At 40.8% G+C, this 16,387-nt stretch overlaps 1 protein-coding gene across 2 annotated transcripts; it reads right to left on the bottom strand.

Moving 5' to 3' along the window:
* Positions 1-6,107: 6,107 nt before the first annotated feature.
* Positions 6,108-11,132, bottom strand: LOC133895816 (glycerophosphodiester phosphodiesterase GDPDL3-like). Of its 2 annotated transcripts, XM_062336334.1 has the most exons (9): positions 10,919-11,132; positions 10,213-10,506; positions 9,657-9,772; positions 9,073-9,571; positions 8,600-8,638; positions 8,215-8,505; positions 7,911-8,050; positions 6,959-7,445; positions 6,108-6,569 (listed from the first exon to the last, which is right to left on the bottom strand). In XM_062336334.1, exons 1-9 carry the CDS (start codon positions 11,082-11,084, stop codon positions 6,274-6,276), a joined length of 2,328 nt encoding a protein of 775 aa, XP_062192318.1. In that variant the 5' UTR covers positions 11,085-11,132; the 3' UTR covers positions 6,108-6,273. The 2 variants fall into 2 exon arrangements, with proteins under 2 accessions (XP_062192318.1, XP_062192319.1); XM_062336335.1 differs by lacking the exon at positions 10,213-10,506.
* Positions 11,133-16,387: the final 5,255 nt, after the last annotated feature.

Genomic DNA, 16,387 nt, shown 5'->3' with positions numbered 1-16,387 from the left:
TAATTCTGCATGCATTGCTCAAATGCAAACATGTTACATAAAAAGCAATATAATCAAACATATTGCTCCTAAATTATTCTATCCTCGATAGACATCTTGCAAACTAAATCATATGATAATCTCGCTGATTAATTCACTAAGTTCTTACCAACTTTCATATTCCAAATATTCATGAAATTGGTATGCGATGACTCTGAGATTTGCAAGGTTCAGAGGAAGTTTATCCCTAAATAATAACATATTCATAATTATATTGCACTCTTTTCCTTTATAAATTTTTCCTATATAGTTTCTCATATAAGTTTTTTAATGAGGCGATATTTATACAAGATCATATGTCATATTTTTTATTTTTCCTTTTAGGGTTTTAAAGAAGATATCAAAGACATATATATTGTTCTCTAAAACTCGCTTATAGGTTTTGTCTTTTAAAGGTTTTCTCATATGATTTTACAAAGAGATAATAATCAATATATGTTGTACCATTTTCTCCTTATTTTCCCATTATGTTTTAAAGGAGTTTTAACAGCATATCACTATTATTCCTCATATTTTCCTAAGAAGTTTTTTGGAGGTTTTAATATGATCCACAGATCATAATTATTGTTCTCTGACATCATCAAATGAGTTTTTTCCTATCTAGGTTTCTCATATGAGCTTATAATGAGACAATAACCAATATATGACATATCATTTTCTCCTTACATTTTCTCATTAGGTTTTAAAAAAGTTTTAGTGACATATCAACCTACCATTCTCTCCTTATATTTTTTCCACAGGGTTTTAGAGGAGTTTTCAATAAGAAGTTTATATTACATATAATTGATCAATAGGGTATTACAATTTGATTACAGTTAGTGATCAATTAGTAATTAAGTGTCTTCGCCTAAGGGATATGTCCTTTGGTAAAGAGACTTCAAATTGTTTCACTGTGTACATTGGAGAGAGACATGTCTCTCAATGACACTCCTTCATCATGTATATATATGTAAACGGTTCATTGAATCAATACAAGAGTTTCATTCTCTACTTTCTATATCTACTTTCATTTCCTACTTCAATAAACCAACCCCGAACATAAATGAACAAACGTTGTGACAACGATAATGTCAAGGTAGTAAATACATGGTGATAGTCACTAGAGGTCGCGCTTCGGTGGTGGATGCAGAAGAGTGAGGTAGAGGGATACTCCCAGTTAAATCCACTCCTACTGTAGGGCTCTTTTACCATGTGTATAGAGTGTTAGTTATTTTGATCTCAGTTAATCCTAATAATAATGATTGAGTCCTAACTAACCTATGCACCCTGATCGGGGTGGAAGCCAGAAATTGGTTTCGGTCTCGAGTCATCAGCGCCATAATAAAAAGGGAACCAGCCGCCCACGATGTGCTATTGATCGATTATATGGTCACCCCTCACCTGACACTTCAGAAACCCTAAAACTAATCTAAGAGGGCGTTGCAACGACTTGAAGGTCATCACCGACGGCAATGAATTGTCGGTGGCTGCTCCGACGCTCATCGACGTGCGCTGATTACATCTACGGCTTGGATTCATTGAAGTACGGTACCTTGTCATGACTCTACATCGATCCACGAAGACCCCAACTTATGACTTCTCCTAATCGAGGTCAGTTAAGAACCTAATGATATGCTTAGTGCTTAGGTTAAGATACGGCACCTAATTCATACAATTAGGTTTAATACAGAGAAGCCGTAAGTGATAAGAATTTATTTGGACCACAGCAGTGCGCAACATATCAAAAGATCTTAAGTTTGATTCGTCATTCGTGTGCTCCTACCTAAGGGCCATGTATAATGCAAATAAACTAACTACTCCAATGTCGCCATGTCTCGTCTGGACAGACGTCGACTACCACCTGTCACCGCTCGTCGAGCGCACACCACAAGTTCATCCTAAGTGGCCCCGGCGGCGAGGGTGATCAGGCACAATCATCGAGCTGTTGTTGGGACCCATGCATCGTCTCATCTCAATCGGAATCTGCCCAGCAATTGGGTGGCCGCTATCTCACTCATCCAATCAACTCGACCATGCAATGCCGTCCTCGGAAAATAATCGGCCTCCTCGCTCTGTCGAAGCACAAACTGCGAGCGGCAAAGGAAATGCAACTTTACATAATTTTACGCACAGCCTAGATTTCTATCTCTCCTGTTTATTATTTATCTATTCGTTAATTTTTTTTATATATTTTATAATTTTTTATCTAACTATTTAATACGAATTTCAATATAAATAAATAGTCGTAAAAACCTATATGTCTACGTGCCGTAGTGGAATTTCCTATTTCCCAGCCAAGTGTGTGCCGTGTGGTATACCAGCCAGACACTTCCCTTTCTCCCCCGTCCATGGCGTGCGATCTGTCATTGTTCACCTAGACGTACGTACGTTCGTGTGAAACGCAAACTGATTGGGGTTCGTTCAACGTACACATCGTCCCCAAAAGAAAGGAAAGTTGGGTTCAACAATGCCATCCTCTTCACCTGTGATAGGAACACGCACTACTGGCATAACCGCTCGCAGATTTAACAAAAGCACGTCTCTGTTGAAGTGTTCATCGGCAAAGCTGGATCCGTCGTCGCGAATCTCTGCGTGCTAGGCTAAATTGAACCCGGCTTTGGCTTTTAACAAGAAAATTAAAAGCATAAATAATACCAAGAATAACATAAGAAAATTAAAAAAATAAAGAAGACAGCTCCACGGTATATCCTGTATACTTAGGGTCTATTTGTTTCAGCTAGAGATTCTGAAAAGCAGTTTATAAAAGTTGGATTGTGAAAAGCTGGATTGTGAAAAGCTGGATTATGAAAAGCTTTTAAACTGTAGATTCTAAAAAAATTTAATGGACAGTTTAGTAAAATGGACTTTCACAATCTATCAAAAGCTGAGGAAAACTAGCTTCTCAGATTCTCATAATCCAACCAGCAGATTTTAAAAAGCTATAACCAAAAGCTGTCTGTTTGTTTCAGCTTCGGATTATAAAAGCTAAAAGCCAGAATCCGAAGCTGAAACAAACAGGGCATTATGTTATTGATTCGATATGTGCGCTATCTCCAACAGCTCCCGTAAATCACTGTACTGGCAGTACGGGAGCGTTTTTCCCGATCGAAGCGAGCGGCAACTCGCTCCAGGAGGTCTACAGTAAAGCCGGTTCGGTCTAGCGCCCGGCAAAAACACCCCTTGTTACTGTTCACTCGGTGCCTGGCCAAGCTTCTTCGCGACCTGCTCACGTGTCAATCTTGGGGCCACGGCCGTGCTGCTTCCAGAACATTCTGATAAGATGGACAGAACGGGCTGATGATTCGAGCTGCGCCATCTGATCAGATCCCCTGTGCACGACACGCCGTTGATCAATCATGCAGTCCGTTTCGGCACCAGCCACCGCGAGAAACCTAGTCCGCCGGCGCCGAAAACGACCGGCCGGGTCGGTCGATCATCGCAACCGGCCCACAGAGCTTGCATGGCCAGCTCGAGCGGGTCCCCGTGCCCGGGGGGATCGGAACCAGCTCCCCGGCTGGTTGGCTCTCGGCTGATCTCGCAGCGCTGTGCGACTGGGCAAGTGCCAACGCGCCATGTAGCATGGGAACCCGCGGGGTCGTAGCGAGCCGGCGGCGGCGGGCACGACGACGGGGTCGCGGGGAGCGGACGGGGGCAGCAGGGATTGGGAGGAGGAGACTGAGGACGAGAGGGCTCGCTTTTTTTTCTTTTCCGTCGGGGGCCGTGGCGTAGTGGCCGACCGCATTTACGCAGCCACGTGGGGGTCGGCTGAACGCGCGAGATCAGACGGCTACAAATTGCCGAACAGGTGTCGCGCCGGGATTTGCGTAGGCCGATGGGGAGGCTCCCGTTTCCTTCCAGGACAGCTGAAAAGCGGGCCAATTGATTTTTTACCACCGCGCCTCTGTATTTTCCTTCTGCAGTAGTAGTACTTATAAATTCATGCCGGTGCTGCAGAGGCGCGAGGGCGACGCACGGCCAAGCCGAAGCCATGCAAAATCAGTCGTGTAGACCCGGTGGCAGTAGCGGATCCAGAACTGTGAGGAGCTCTCTCTCCTTCTTTCTTTCTTTTTTTCCTCCTTCTTCTTGCTCCTCCTCCTTATATTTTCTTTTCTTCTTTCTCTTATATACCTAAAAAGTGAAGAGGAGCTTTGAGCTCCCAAGTGCTTCGGGTAGGGCCTTGAGCCAAAGGATCTACCGCTACTTGTGGCTTGGAGCATAGGGGTAGACCGACCATGCAGGCACGCAGTCGTGTTGGTCGAGCCGAAGCCTGCCTGTAAGCTTATGGCCCTTTAGTATTGGTCCTTCTGGTAATCATAGAAGCAAATTTTATAGAATCCAATCTTACAAAAGATCCTCTCTCCTATGATAACACGTGTCTACTCTCTTTACTCTTTAGTCCAGCTATTGAATCACAGAATAAATGATATGAATAGAGTCTTACAAGGATCTTTCTGGACTTATCCTGTAGAATTTGTTTACGGTAATCGTGGACCAACACCGAAGAAGCAGGTTAGAGCTGACATGGCTTGTAAGTTGGGCTGCTGGGCCTACATCAAGATATTTATGTCTATCCCATGAGAAAGGCTATATAGATGGAAAGGAATCTGGTTTGCAAAAGCTGCTAGGCTTATGGTCTCTAATTGGGCCGTAAAGCAATACAGAAACAATCATTCTCTCTTCCGGAGTCTTCCAGGAGCTGGCCCCCTCGTCTCGAGCGACACACCGGTGATTTGGCGATCCGGCCAGCCCCCTCGTCTCCGACTGCCTTCTGGCGTCAGAGGAGGAGGGAGACATGCCCCCTCCCCCTAGAGGTTAGTAACAGTAGGGTTGTTTAGCAGTAGTTAGATGGTAGTTTAGCTTAGGTTGGGGTAGTTTATGGTTTCGACGACGACTGTGAGGTTGTTTGGTCGGCTTTTGCTCCTTTATCTCGTCACTGGTGCGGGTGTCGGCTTCGACATCTTCTCCTGCGGTGGGTGTGGGAGGTATGTGTTAGTTGAGGTTTTGGTGAAGTTGCGATTTGGGGGAATTTGTCTGTTCCTCCTAATGTCGCGTTTATGTTGTCGGGGTGTCGAATTTTGGTTCGATGTTGCTGGCCTTGGTCTCTAGGCTTCCTACTCTGGCATGCTGGTGGTCAGTGGCACCAGGTTAAAGTTCAATCTGTTGTTTGGCGAAGGTGCAGCCTCTGGTCGACAAGCATGCCTGTGCGTTCATCGTTTCAAGGGTACATTGACGTGTTCGATGTATTACTCGTTTGGAGCATCAAAATATTGTGAAGTTTCTTCATCGAGAAAGACGTCAGCTTCAAGCTACTTGCTTGGCAGGGTCTCCGTATAGGGGCGATGGTCCGTCGAGCAGCTCCTCCAATTGCCGGCGACGAAGGAGACAGGGGATCATTGCAAGGACCCACATGTAATTTTACTGAACCTCAGGGGTGTCTTTGTAAGGATTGTTATGTAATCTCGCTTATGCTTATATGAAATACATTCCGGCTTTCTCAAAAAAAAAAAAAAGATAACAATCATTCGAACAATTCAAAGCATAGCTAACTCACTTGAAAGTGGTATGGCATATACCAAAAAGCTGCGAAAAGGAATGCCCGGTGGCACCAGATCATGTTAGAAAATAACCCATGTAATTAAGGGGAAAATGGTTCTTGTATAAAATATCTATGTGATGATCGCTAGACTAAAGACCGAGAATCATAAGTTGAAATATCCTCTCATCTCCCTTATATAGTATAAGAATAGACATGATAACTAACAAGTGAATAAACGGTTATAGGCATTCATTAAAGGATGTGTTGTTTCATGAATAGATGTGATGTTTCAATGCAGTTCTTCATCAAGCATAAATAGTTAAGGCATTAGCATCACTGAAACACATATAAAACCCTCGGGCAAAAGAGCAAAGTGAAGTGCCTATTCTAATCAACGCACTATTCATAGTGTCATCAAAAGGAACACATATATTATAGTCGTTCAGAAAGATAAAAGGAAGAGATGAGAAATACTTCGAAGATGCAATAAGCTAATACGCAGATGGATAAGTTTGTGTCATATAGCATATAAATTGTTGAGTTGTGTGATGCGTACATAAAAAGTTGATGCTTTATTTTATTTGAATCAATATTTACTAATATGATCTTATATAGCTTCCGCAAATTTTGCTTACAAATCATTGGTCAGCAAAGCTTGCCCGAATCCAACCGACATTGTGTTAACTTTAATCGCCTACTATACAGCCACATGTGTCTGCTCAGATCAGCAGAGGTGCAAAACCCATCACAAGCAGCATGCCAGTACTTACAGCAGCTGTGTGAGCACCAGATGGTGGCGCTCCAGGGGTTGGGACACCCCCTGAGGCACCACCAGACGCATTTTTCGACACAACAGGAGGAAGTGGTGGCTCCTCCACGCTTGACGCATTCAGTGTCGGCATTGGCGCCAGAGCTGGTGGCTGGGTGTTTGAGGGGAGTAACTGTGCAAGGCTACCAACCGTAACAGGATCCATGTAGCTGGGCATGTCCTTCCCCAAACCTGTACAAGAGTTTTCTGCAAATGCAACAGTATGCAGGTGTCAGAACCTAGAGTAAGCTAGAAGCTGACACTGCAACTACGTAGTACTAATTAAGTACTGTTACGGAATAACCCAACAAAAGAACGCAAATATTTGCCTTACTAATCTCATGGCAAAATCAGGAATAGGCTACTGTAAATGTGGGGTCATGAAAATGGCACTCGAAAATTCGATATCACACTAGCTATATGGAACTGCGAAGTTGCAAATGGTTGGAAAATGGCACCACCACTGCGAAGATTCGAAAAATGACCTAAACACCACTAGCCATGTCTCCATGCTAATTTTCATCATACCCTATAGATGCAAGCAGCAAGTCGGCGGTCCACCATATGACCATACAGAGATGGCAAATGAGACTTACTTTCATATCTTCTGGCTGTCTTCGGGAAATCAGTTATGAAGCCTGATATATTAACCAATTGAACATAATTATTGATTTCAACGGTTGCATCTGAGAAGAAATCCCACGGCTGTGATACAAACTCATTCCTGAACACCTGTACATACACAGCTAGCCCCACTGACTGCAGATCTTTCACAAGATTGGTTTGACTGATCATAAAATCATCACTTAGGGCAAAAACAGAGGTCTTGTCAACAACTACAGCATCAGCAAATTTCTTCATGTCTACTAATGACGAAGCAGAAGCATCCCCAATGTCCAACGGGAGAGTGTAAACAAGCTTGCATTTTGTTTTCTGCTGCTTCAATTTGACAAGAACAGCACTATCTTTCGACTGGATCATAACTTCCTTGGAAGTCTGATTATTATAACCAGCATCACTCAAGGCAGTGGTTACAGAATCAACAATGTCAATTCCTAATGACTTCGCCAAAAATGCAGCATTCTGTAGTATAAAAGGTAGATTGAACAATGAAGAAAGAACTCCACTTATTAGGAAGATAAGTTTCAAGAAATTTGACTTCTGGAAAGATGAACCAAATATCTGTTAAGGAATGAGAGACAAACACGATCTGTCCATTACTATCTTAGCCCAGAGGTCTATACAAGTACAACTTTGGCATGTCTATGATTCTCACACCGGTTGCTTTCTAGTAACAGAACTCATCGAGATGACAACAGTTTCACAAATTATACCATTTACAAATATACAAATGAAAACAGATTATGTGCTCTTTTAAAAAACAAATTATGTTGATTACTCGTGTGTATTCTTCGAGATATTGAAAGGTTAACTATCAGGTGAACTTTTACCCGTTACATAGTGATAATAGAGGATAGATAGTTCATATAGAAAGATTAACCTATGGGATCATATCGGAATAAGAGAAACTTCAAGCGGAAGTGTCACCTCAATAATGATCATGACACCGGACAAATCCTTATCCCTTCCGATTGCTAGAAAGTCAGATAACTTCAGAAACTTCCCTTGATTTGTGTACCTTGGGTTCCTTATAAGATAATAGCTACTCATCGGGGAAGATATCTTGGCTGCAGAAAAATGGCAAATCAAAATGCTACTTGCCTACTTCATGAATTTGTGCTTTTTTTGTAAGCCATTCATATATTTCTAATGTTATTAGCCATCGACTTTTGGATTTTTTGTAGAAAATAACATCAACAACTTATCTGAATAATGCTACAATAGAACTCACGTTTCAAAGTACTATTGTTAAGGTCGTCCCAAGTGAGGTTGAATGTGAAGATTCCTGGTGTAGTCTGAATTTCCGTAACTATAGAGGCACGTGAACTAAAAGGTGTTTGCTGAACATTCGTGGTATCGAGCAGGTTAATGGAACTCATGCATATAACAACTCCGTCACTTGTAACTTGAACAGGACAATCAATGATATCTGCACCATCATTAACTGCACTATGGTAGGCCAGGTCCGTACAGTCCGGGTAGTCTCCACTAGCGCCATTATGCGAGATAATCAAGGGGTTCCCTGTACAGAAACATTACAATAATTAAACAGAACTGAAATCAAAGACATTCAAGCATCATGCACAAGGTAGGTCTTACTCCCAGATGAGACATACCATGATCAGTCTTACTTGAATTCAGATTAGCAAAACAACCTGCAGATGACGAGATTCAAATGCATTAACAAATGCATGTTGCTTATTTCTACATAAAACAATCAATTATCAATTACGAGATGGACACAACCATATCTTAAAATGCCATAAGGCATAAGGTTATTTAATGTATGCTAAACTCTACAATTCGAATCTGTTTAATCATTGGACACTTTGAACACTAGGACTAAATGGGGATAAATTAGGGGTCAAACAAATTTTAACGAGGACATGAGATGGTAAAATGCATACTTCCATAGGATGATCGTAATATTGTGCCTTTTCCTTAATAAGTCTGCACAAGTCTAAAACATCGTTTATAGAAGAGCAGAGGGAGTAGTTCATAGGCTAATATAAAGGTAAAAAAGTGAAAATCGATAAGAATACTGTAGTTGAATCTTTAATATGTACTAACACAAAATTTAGAAACTTACCAATAGACTCTGATGCAGTAATTGGGTATTCTGACAATACACCATCAACAGAGAATCCACCATCACTGATAAAGTTTAGGTATTCTGCCAATGGATCATAGCTGTAGTTATAGGGAATAATTCTATCATTTGCAAAATCAGAGGCATATATTTCAAGCCCTGCATTGTGGGCTTCTGTTACAATTGATGTGGACGGAAGAAGATAGTTATCCTTTGTCACTGGCCAAATGTAGCTCTTGGGGACCATTATACCAGAAGCAATAGACTTAATAAACGTTAGGTTACTCAGCAGTGAACCATATGTTTGGTTTATAGAAGGATCAAAGAGGGTTTTATCAAGAAAGCTAAACACAAGCTTCGTTTTGCGATTAACTCTTCCAGATATACTTTGGAGGAAGCCCACTTCAGGTGACGAAACATAATCCACGGGGACATGCTTTTGGATGGAAAGTATGTAGTTCCTCATGTTCAAATCATGTTGTTTATAGAAGATGTCATGCTGTACATAATAGAAGAAATTAGATTTTGAATGATAGAAATAGCAACAGTAGGTTCTGGTTAAGTTCCAAGAACAGTAATTCAACCTGAACATTCAACCAAACGGAAGGCGGCTTGACAAGGGATTGCAAGTCTGTGACAGAGAGGATAGGATACTCGGCGTTATTGAATCTGTCGATGCGAGACCAAATTGCTTGTGTTACTGCTCAAAATATTAGATAATCAGTTAAGAAGCATAGCTTACTTCATCTGATCACCATGCTTTTAGAAAGTGTTTGAAGCCATGAAAAACACATAAACTAAAAAATGCTTGAGCAAACAAACATAAATAAATAATATATATGCAAACAACTTAAGAGAAAAGGAATGTCCATAATGTAAAACTGGTTAATAATATAAAACAAAACAGTACGAATAAAGAACATCATATTCTGTTATGACCTTGGTGGTGCGTCTACTGGCATGTGTGCATATACTCGGTCTTATTCTTTTGTGAGGGAAGATAGTAGGAAAGATTCCTACAGTATATACTTTGTTCTTATTAGTTTGTATTTACTACACATTTGAGATGTACAGAGCTTATGCAATGATCTAATTGCTTTAACGAAAGGTTTGCAGTGGCATGGTGGTAGTGGTACTCACAAAAAACAGGTTCAAACTCAGCCATGTTAAAGTCCAAAGGAAACCATCCAGTTTTTCGCACACCATCGATTACATAGCTCCTCTCTCTCGCAGGATACGCTTGGGCAATATTAGTGCAATTTTGCATATTTATATCCCGAAGGCAAACTCCAACACCATCCTTTGTTAGTCGAACATCACACCATAAAGCTGTATCAGGTGCACTGGTCATCAATGCAAAAGCATAGGCATATTGGCTGGAATCAGGAAATACTCCTGAAAAACCACCTTCGGCCACAACAAGGGGAGCATTACCTGCACAACAGATGCTCATGATTACTTATATTACAGAATACTGATCAAATGATCAAATCAACACCGAATTAATTTACAAGGCTCAGCCTCATGAATCACGGAAAGAAAATGTGAACCCCCACCCAAAACAAAACAAAAAAGTGGCTACTGTAGTAAAATCCACTAGTAAAAAAAGAACAGGAACTTCTGGAACGTTCCGGAAGCAATAACCACTCCTTAAGATCTTCGGAGTTCGGAGGTAAGTTCCTACAATCGGCGGCGGAAGAGAGAGTGACATTTATGAGCCTCTGGAACAACCACCCCAAAACCACAATCGGCTTTGCAAGCATGCACCGCTCCCCTAGAAACACAGGCACCCCGCGAAGCAGATATGCGTCCAGAAACTTCTAGAAGGGGAGGGCCGGAGCATTACCGCTTAGGGTTTTGTAGGTAGCGGGGACCCGCGGCCTCCGCGCGGCGGCGCCGCCGGTGAGGGCCACGAGGCAGCACAGCAGCGCCGCGAGGGAAGCGGCCACTCCTCCTCCACCGCCAACACCACCCCCTCCTCCTCCCACTCCATGGCCTCTACTCCTCCGCATCCCCAAAAGCTTCTCGCCGAGCAAGCGTGAGAAGCGGCGGAGAGAGAGAGAGAGCACTGGAAATGCTCTGGTGTTTTGGCGGAGCGCGTATAAAAGCACGGTGTTAGAGTAGTAGCGTTCAAAAAGCTGGCCCCACCTGTCCGTGGGTGGAACAAGGTGGCACCCCGGTAGATGGGCCCACTCCGCAGTAAGACGCTCGTGAACATGCGTACGGGAATTGGCGAATGGCAACTTGGCGAGTCGGCGTCTCCACCGGACCATTGCGTGACCTATGTTTGTTCTTTGACCTTTTGCTTGTCTCTTTGCTCTTTATTTAAATTAATGAATGTGGTGTATTTTTGGTAGTTAATATTTCCTCCCGTTCAAAATAAGTTTTGGACACAGACACCATCCTTCAAAATATAACTTCAACTACTACTTTTTATTGTAATATATTAATAAAATATAGTAAAAATATATTATTATAAAAATATTTTTCGAGACAAATCTATTCATATAATTTTTAAGTATATAAATTCAATACATTAATAGAAATTTATAGTTAAAGTTTAAAATAATTGACTATTTATAATTCAAAACTATATTTATTTTGAACTGAGGGAGTATCGGTGTTTGAAACTATCCTTAGCAAAACTTGAGAGAATTCAATACACGATGTGCACCATAACGAGGTAAACAAGAAGTTCAAAACCTGTCTCTACCTCAAAGGGTTAGCGATGGAATCCAGAATTGTCGATTTTTCTAATATTCGAATTATCTTTTTCTTTTTGCGAGAATTCTTATGTGCAAATTGCTTATGAGAAATTTGGAAGGAAAAAAAACAGCAAACCTGGTGTTCTGCAGTTCAGCTCATTTTTGACCATGCGTCCTAGCACTGAAAATGAGAAGAGGTGGTGATGCGCTCTTGCGGCTGAATTGTGCGATGGCGCTGGCATCTGCAGCTTCGGCGGCTGATCTCCCCGAAAATGTGCAGAAACTATCGAGCACGAGAACTTAATCTTTTAAGTTGATTTAGATCTCGAAAGATTCTTCGAACCTGATGATGTAGGGGAGGAACAGATGTAATTTTTTCTGTAGATATTCGTAGAGTAAAAAAATATTAAAATCAGAATCCGTATACAAAAGTTATGCTTTTTTACTAAAAACACTCTAGTCACCTATTTTATTTATCAAAATAAAAATCAGTCATTGTTGACGGGTTGGTGATGGATCGTAACAGTGACATATCACCAATAATCTTCGGTAAAAAAGTTAAAAGGATAACATCGTCGGCTTCCTTCAGAATACACGCGAGGGTGAGCTGGTAAGGCGCTAAACACGTGAGGCTATGTCACGGATTCGATTATGTTGGAACGCAAAGTATTAAAATAGTGTGAAAATTGCCTGTGACATGTGGCTAGTTACGATGACCCTCCGTTGGGATGGCTTGAGTGAATTTTTTTTTTGATTTTTTCGTGTTAAAAAACGGGAAAAACGTTTGTCGGTCATAAGTGATGGGTTATAATTATGATATGTCACTTATGACCTTAATAAAGGACGATTCAAGTTTTGATTTATCACCAATAATTTTATTGGTGATGGAATCTTACCTGTCACTTATGACTAGTTATTAGTGACATGTTCAAGATACGGTACCCGTCACATATTACGATTATAACCTGTCAGTTTTGTTGAGTGCAGCCGCCTAGCTTTGATAGAGAATATTTATTGAGTCACCTAATTCATAGAAGACAATGGACATATGCTTTCTATTTGTTTCTCTTAATGGTTTTGATATTTTGAGTCATCACGCTTATATGAAAGTAATATTTCAAGATATATATAAATAAAATAATGTTAAACTGCATCAGATTATATAGGAAAGTGTTTTGGTTTACGACCCAACAATAGCATATACCAATTCATCAGTTCAATGTACTCAGTGGTTTTGTATATACATGTTTTCTTTGATGTGGAATTATTTTTCAACATTGCTGAAATAATGAATGTCAATAAAATGAAACGTAATACAGTAATGTAATTGGAGCCTGCCTAGCTACTGACCTGACATGTTCTTATGATATTTGTTCATAGGTCAAAAGAGGAACATGCTTTTCTTGATTGATTTAAAACGGAGTTAATCACTGCCCGTTTATGGGTCAATGATAGTGTGACCTGATGTTCAATCATAGGCTTGAATGCTTGATGGTAAGGTCATGCATTTCTTTGTAGAATAATGCAATGCTATTATCGGTACTATTTTTTATCTCCATGCAATATGTAATAACCTTTCATTCCACAGTACCTGTTTCCATTCAGACGCCATAACATTTTCTTTACTGGCCTTTCAATCTGTCAAGAATACATGATTAAATCAATTGAGATATTCACATTGGTGCTTAATGGTGTACTTCTTTTGTCTAGGTGGGTTATGAACTTATGATATAAAGTTGTTGATGTAACCATTAATTTTCTTGAGTTGATTTGTAATAGATCCATTTTCTACTAAGATTTAAGAAAGAGATGTCGTGAGAAGGAAATATTCGATTCGAGAGTGGCTGATCCAATGCATGTTTTTTTATCTTGACCAAGGAGTACATATCACAGGTACATTTTCATGAGATTATGTTGTTTTATCGTTTTTGAATTACCCTAATTCTCATTCCTTCCCCTCAGCCCTCTAAATCTTCACTGCAATTTTGAATGTCCAGCGCACCACCTAACATGATCTATACTTTGGATATTTGCAAATAACATCATTGCATGTTATAATTCTGTTACAATCCTATTGGTGTTGCCATGTTTTTTTTTTTTTACTTTACATGTTTCTACAATGCACTCTTATCTGTATGGCACGATTTTTTGGTTGATTCTGATAAGCAATCACATATTTGTGCCATGATGCTGCTACATTTCTCAACAATTAACAGACCCCAAACTAACAGTATGTTCTGTTGTTTTAATGGACATTATCTGTGCCCAATTCAAGATCACATCAAATTAACCTTTAATATAATGATGTGCTTGTTGAATGCTGATTAATCTGTAACACACTGACAGTGGCAGATCTCGTATGATGGATGGGTATTCCCAAGAATACTCAACTCTTTGGGCAAAAAATTAAGTATATAATAGGTATATACATGTGTATAGTTCTAGTTGGGCCATATCTTTCATTTCTTGAGGCCTCAGCCCAAATGCCCAACAGGCCAACAACTCTACCTGGCACATACCCTGCCCTATTGCCGAACAAACCAACTCTACCTGCCCGGGTGCCCTAGGCACAGCCGCACGGGGTGCTGGAGGCGAGTGGCACGAGGATCCAGTGCTCAGAGCAACGGAGCCGGGAGCAGGCAGTCATCAGCTTCGTGCAGCATTGATGATCAATGCCTCCTGGGGCGGAAAATCTAGCTACCCACCTACCTCGTAGCTAGAGTCAACCGGGATAAGAAACACAAGCAAGCATAGTTCATTGCAGGGGAGCATTTTGCTCAGTTGCTCGTTCTCCCTGAGTAGTCAGTACTGAGCACAAGCAAGCAACACAGCCAGGAGCAGCACAACATCAGGTGAGAATCTGAGAATGAGAGAATCTTCGATTCCCCTTCCCCTAGTTCCTAATTTTTTGCACATATAGTACAGTAGATGATGCATTTTGTTTTGTTTGCTATTTGTTTAAGTATAAAACTAATTGCACTGGTAGAGATGCTTTTGTAAAAGGATGATTTAGAAATTGGCACATGAGAAAGAGGGTTGTAAAACATTGTGGTGATATGACTAGTTATCACAATGTAGCTCAAATGAAATATAATTCCTTCCTTACACATAACGTGTCAATTGTTGAGAACTTTGCTTCCACCACCAAACAAGAGAAGGTTCTATATAGGTCACGTTGACCTATTCACTTAAATGCTTGAAGTTTCTTTTGCGTCAAGGTTTGACTTGTCGTGGACATGACGAAATTGAAAATTTACTTAATAGAGGAAATTTTCTTGAACTACTACATTAGCCAGCAAAAAAAATTGAAAAAGTTGGCAAGGTAGTTTTGAAGAATGCTCCAAAGAAGTGTAAACTAACTGCCCCCCCCCCCCCAATACAAAGAGATACCATCAATAGTTGTGTCAAAGAAACTACTAAGCTTATCATGGAAGATCTTGGTGGTGATTATTTTGCAATACTTGCCAATAAATCTAGTGATGTGTACAAAAAGAATAGTTAGCTGTTTGTTTACGCTATGTTGACAAAAAGGGAAGGGTAGTTGAGAGGTTTATCGATGTTGTTCATGTTGATAACACTACTTCTTTGACACTTAAATCTGCAATTCAGTCATTGCTTATGGACAATTTATTGAGCTTGTCTATGGTACATGGGCAAGGCTACGATGGGGCTAGTAACATGAAGGGTTGAAGGGATCGGTGACATCCTAAGAGGTGGAGTGAATTAGGATACGTAGAACTATTTTTGCTCCAAAAATAACATAAAATAAACCTATATCAAATTCTATTTAGATGTGATCTACGTTTATCTAATGTGTCTACCCTACCGATCAAAACGCTTACAACTTATCTAAGAAGGTAAATTGAAAGAATGTAAATGCGAAAATATAAATAAGGTAGAGAGAGCAAACTCGGCACAATATTTTTTCCCGTGGTATCGATGGCATGAATACCACCCCTAATTCACGTTGGAACTCCACAAAGGATATGCTCCCGGTCGACACTCGGTCATGGCTCTTGAGCCACCAAATCACAAAGATGAGACATCCACCTTGATGAGCCACCAAGGCAAGGTCTTACCACTAGCCTCTCTTGCAATTCTTTGCCGCCATGATCACTTCGGAGCTTGAGCCACCAAGACAAGGGTCTTCGCGTCCCTGCACAATCGTCTTGCAGCCACTTCACACCAAGTCAAAGGGTCAACAAGCTTGCCGCTAAGCCATCAAGACTCCAAGGTGGTGCCGACGTACCACTTGGTATAAGATTCGATCACTCCTTGATCCACTCTATAGGTAGCAATCACCTAGGAACACTCTCTCTAGACCTATAAGCACTAAACACTCTCTAATATTGTGCTTATTTGCCTTAGATAAGCACTTTGGTGGCTTGGATGTCTTCTCATATGTACATGAACTTCTCTGGACTCCAGCACCTTCAAAAGGCCAAGTGGGTGCGTATTTATAGCCTCAAACTCACGCACTAACCGTTAACCCAACGACTCAGAAAAGTTGTTAATACCGGATGATTTGGTGAGAATAATAGTACTAACACCGGATAATCTGGTGAATGTACTCTCATAAACTAGCCGTTAGAACCCCACTCAAGTCTCTG

This window comes from Phragmites australis, chromosome 16 (genome assembly GCF_958298935.1).
Source record: "Phragmites australis chromosome 16, lpPhrAust1.1, whole genome shotgun sequence".
Lineage (NCBI taxonomy): Eukaryota > Viridiplantae > Streptophyta > Magnoliopsida > Poales > Poaceae > Phragmites > Phragmites australis.
Note: the sequence above shows the minus strand (reverse complement) of the source record. Positions and strands in the feature narration are given on the sequence as shown.

Excerpts from the sequence above, each read along its gene's own strand:
- LOC133895816 (XM_062336334.1), bottom strand. The coding sequence starts at position 11,084 with ATGCGGAGGAGTAGAGGCCATGGAGTGGGAGGAGGAGGGGGTGGTGTT. Across the intron at positions 8,639-9,072 it reads TACTGCATCAGAGTCTATTG|GTTGTTTTGCTAATCTGAAT; the intron begins GTAAGTTTCTAA and ends CGTCATCTGCAG. Across the intron at positions 8,506-8,599 it reads TTCAAGTAAGACTGATCATG|GGAACCCCTTGATTATCTCG; the intron begins GTATGTCTCATC and ends GTTTCTGTACAG.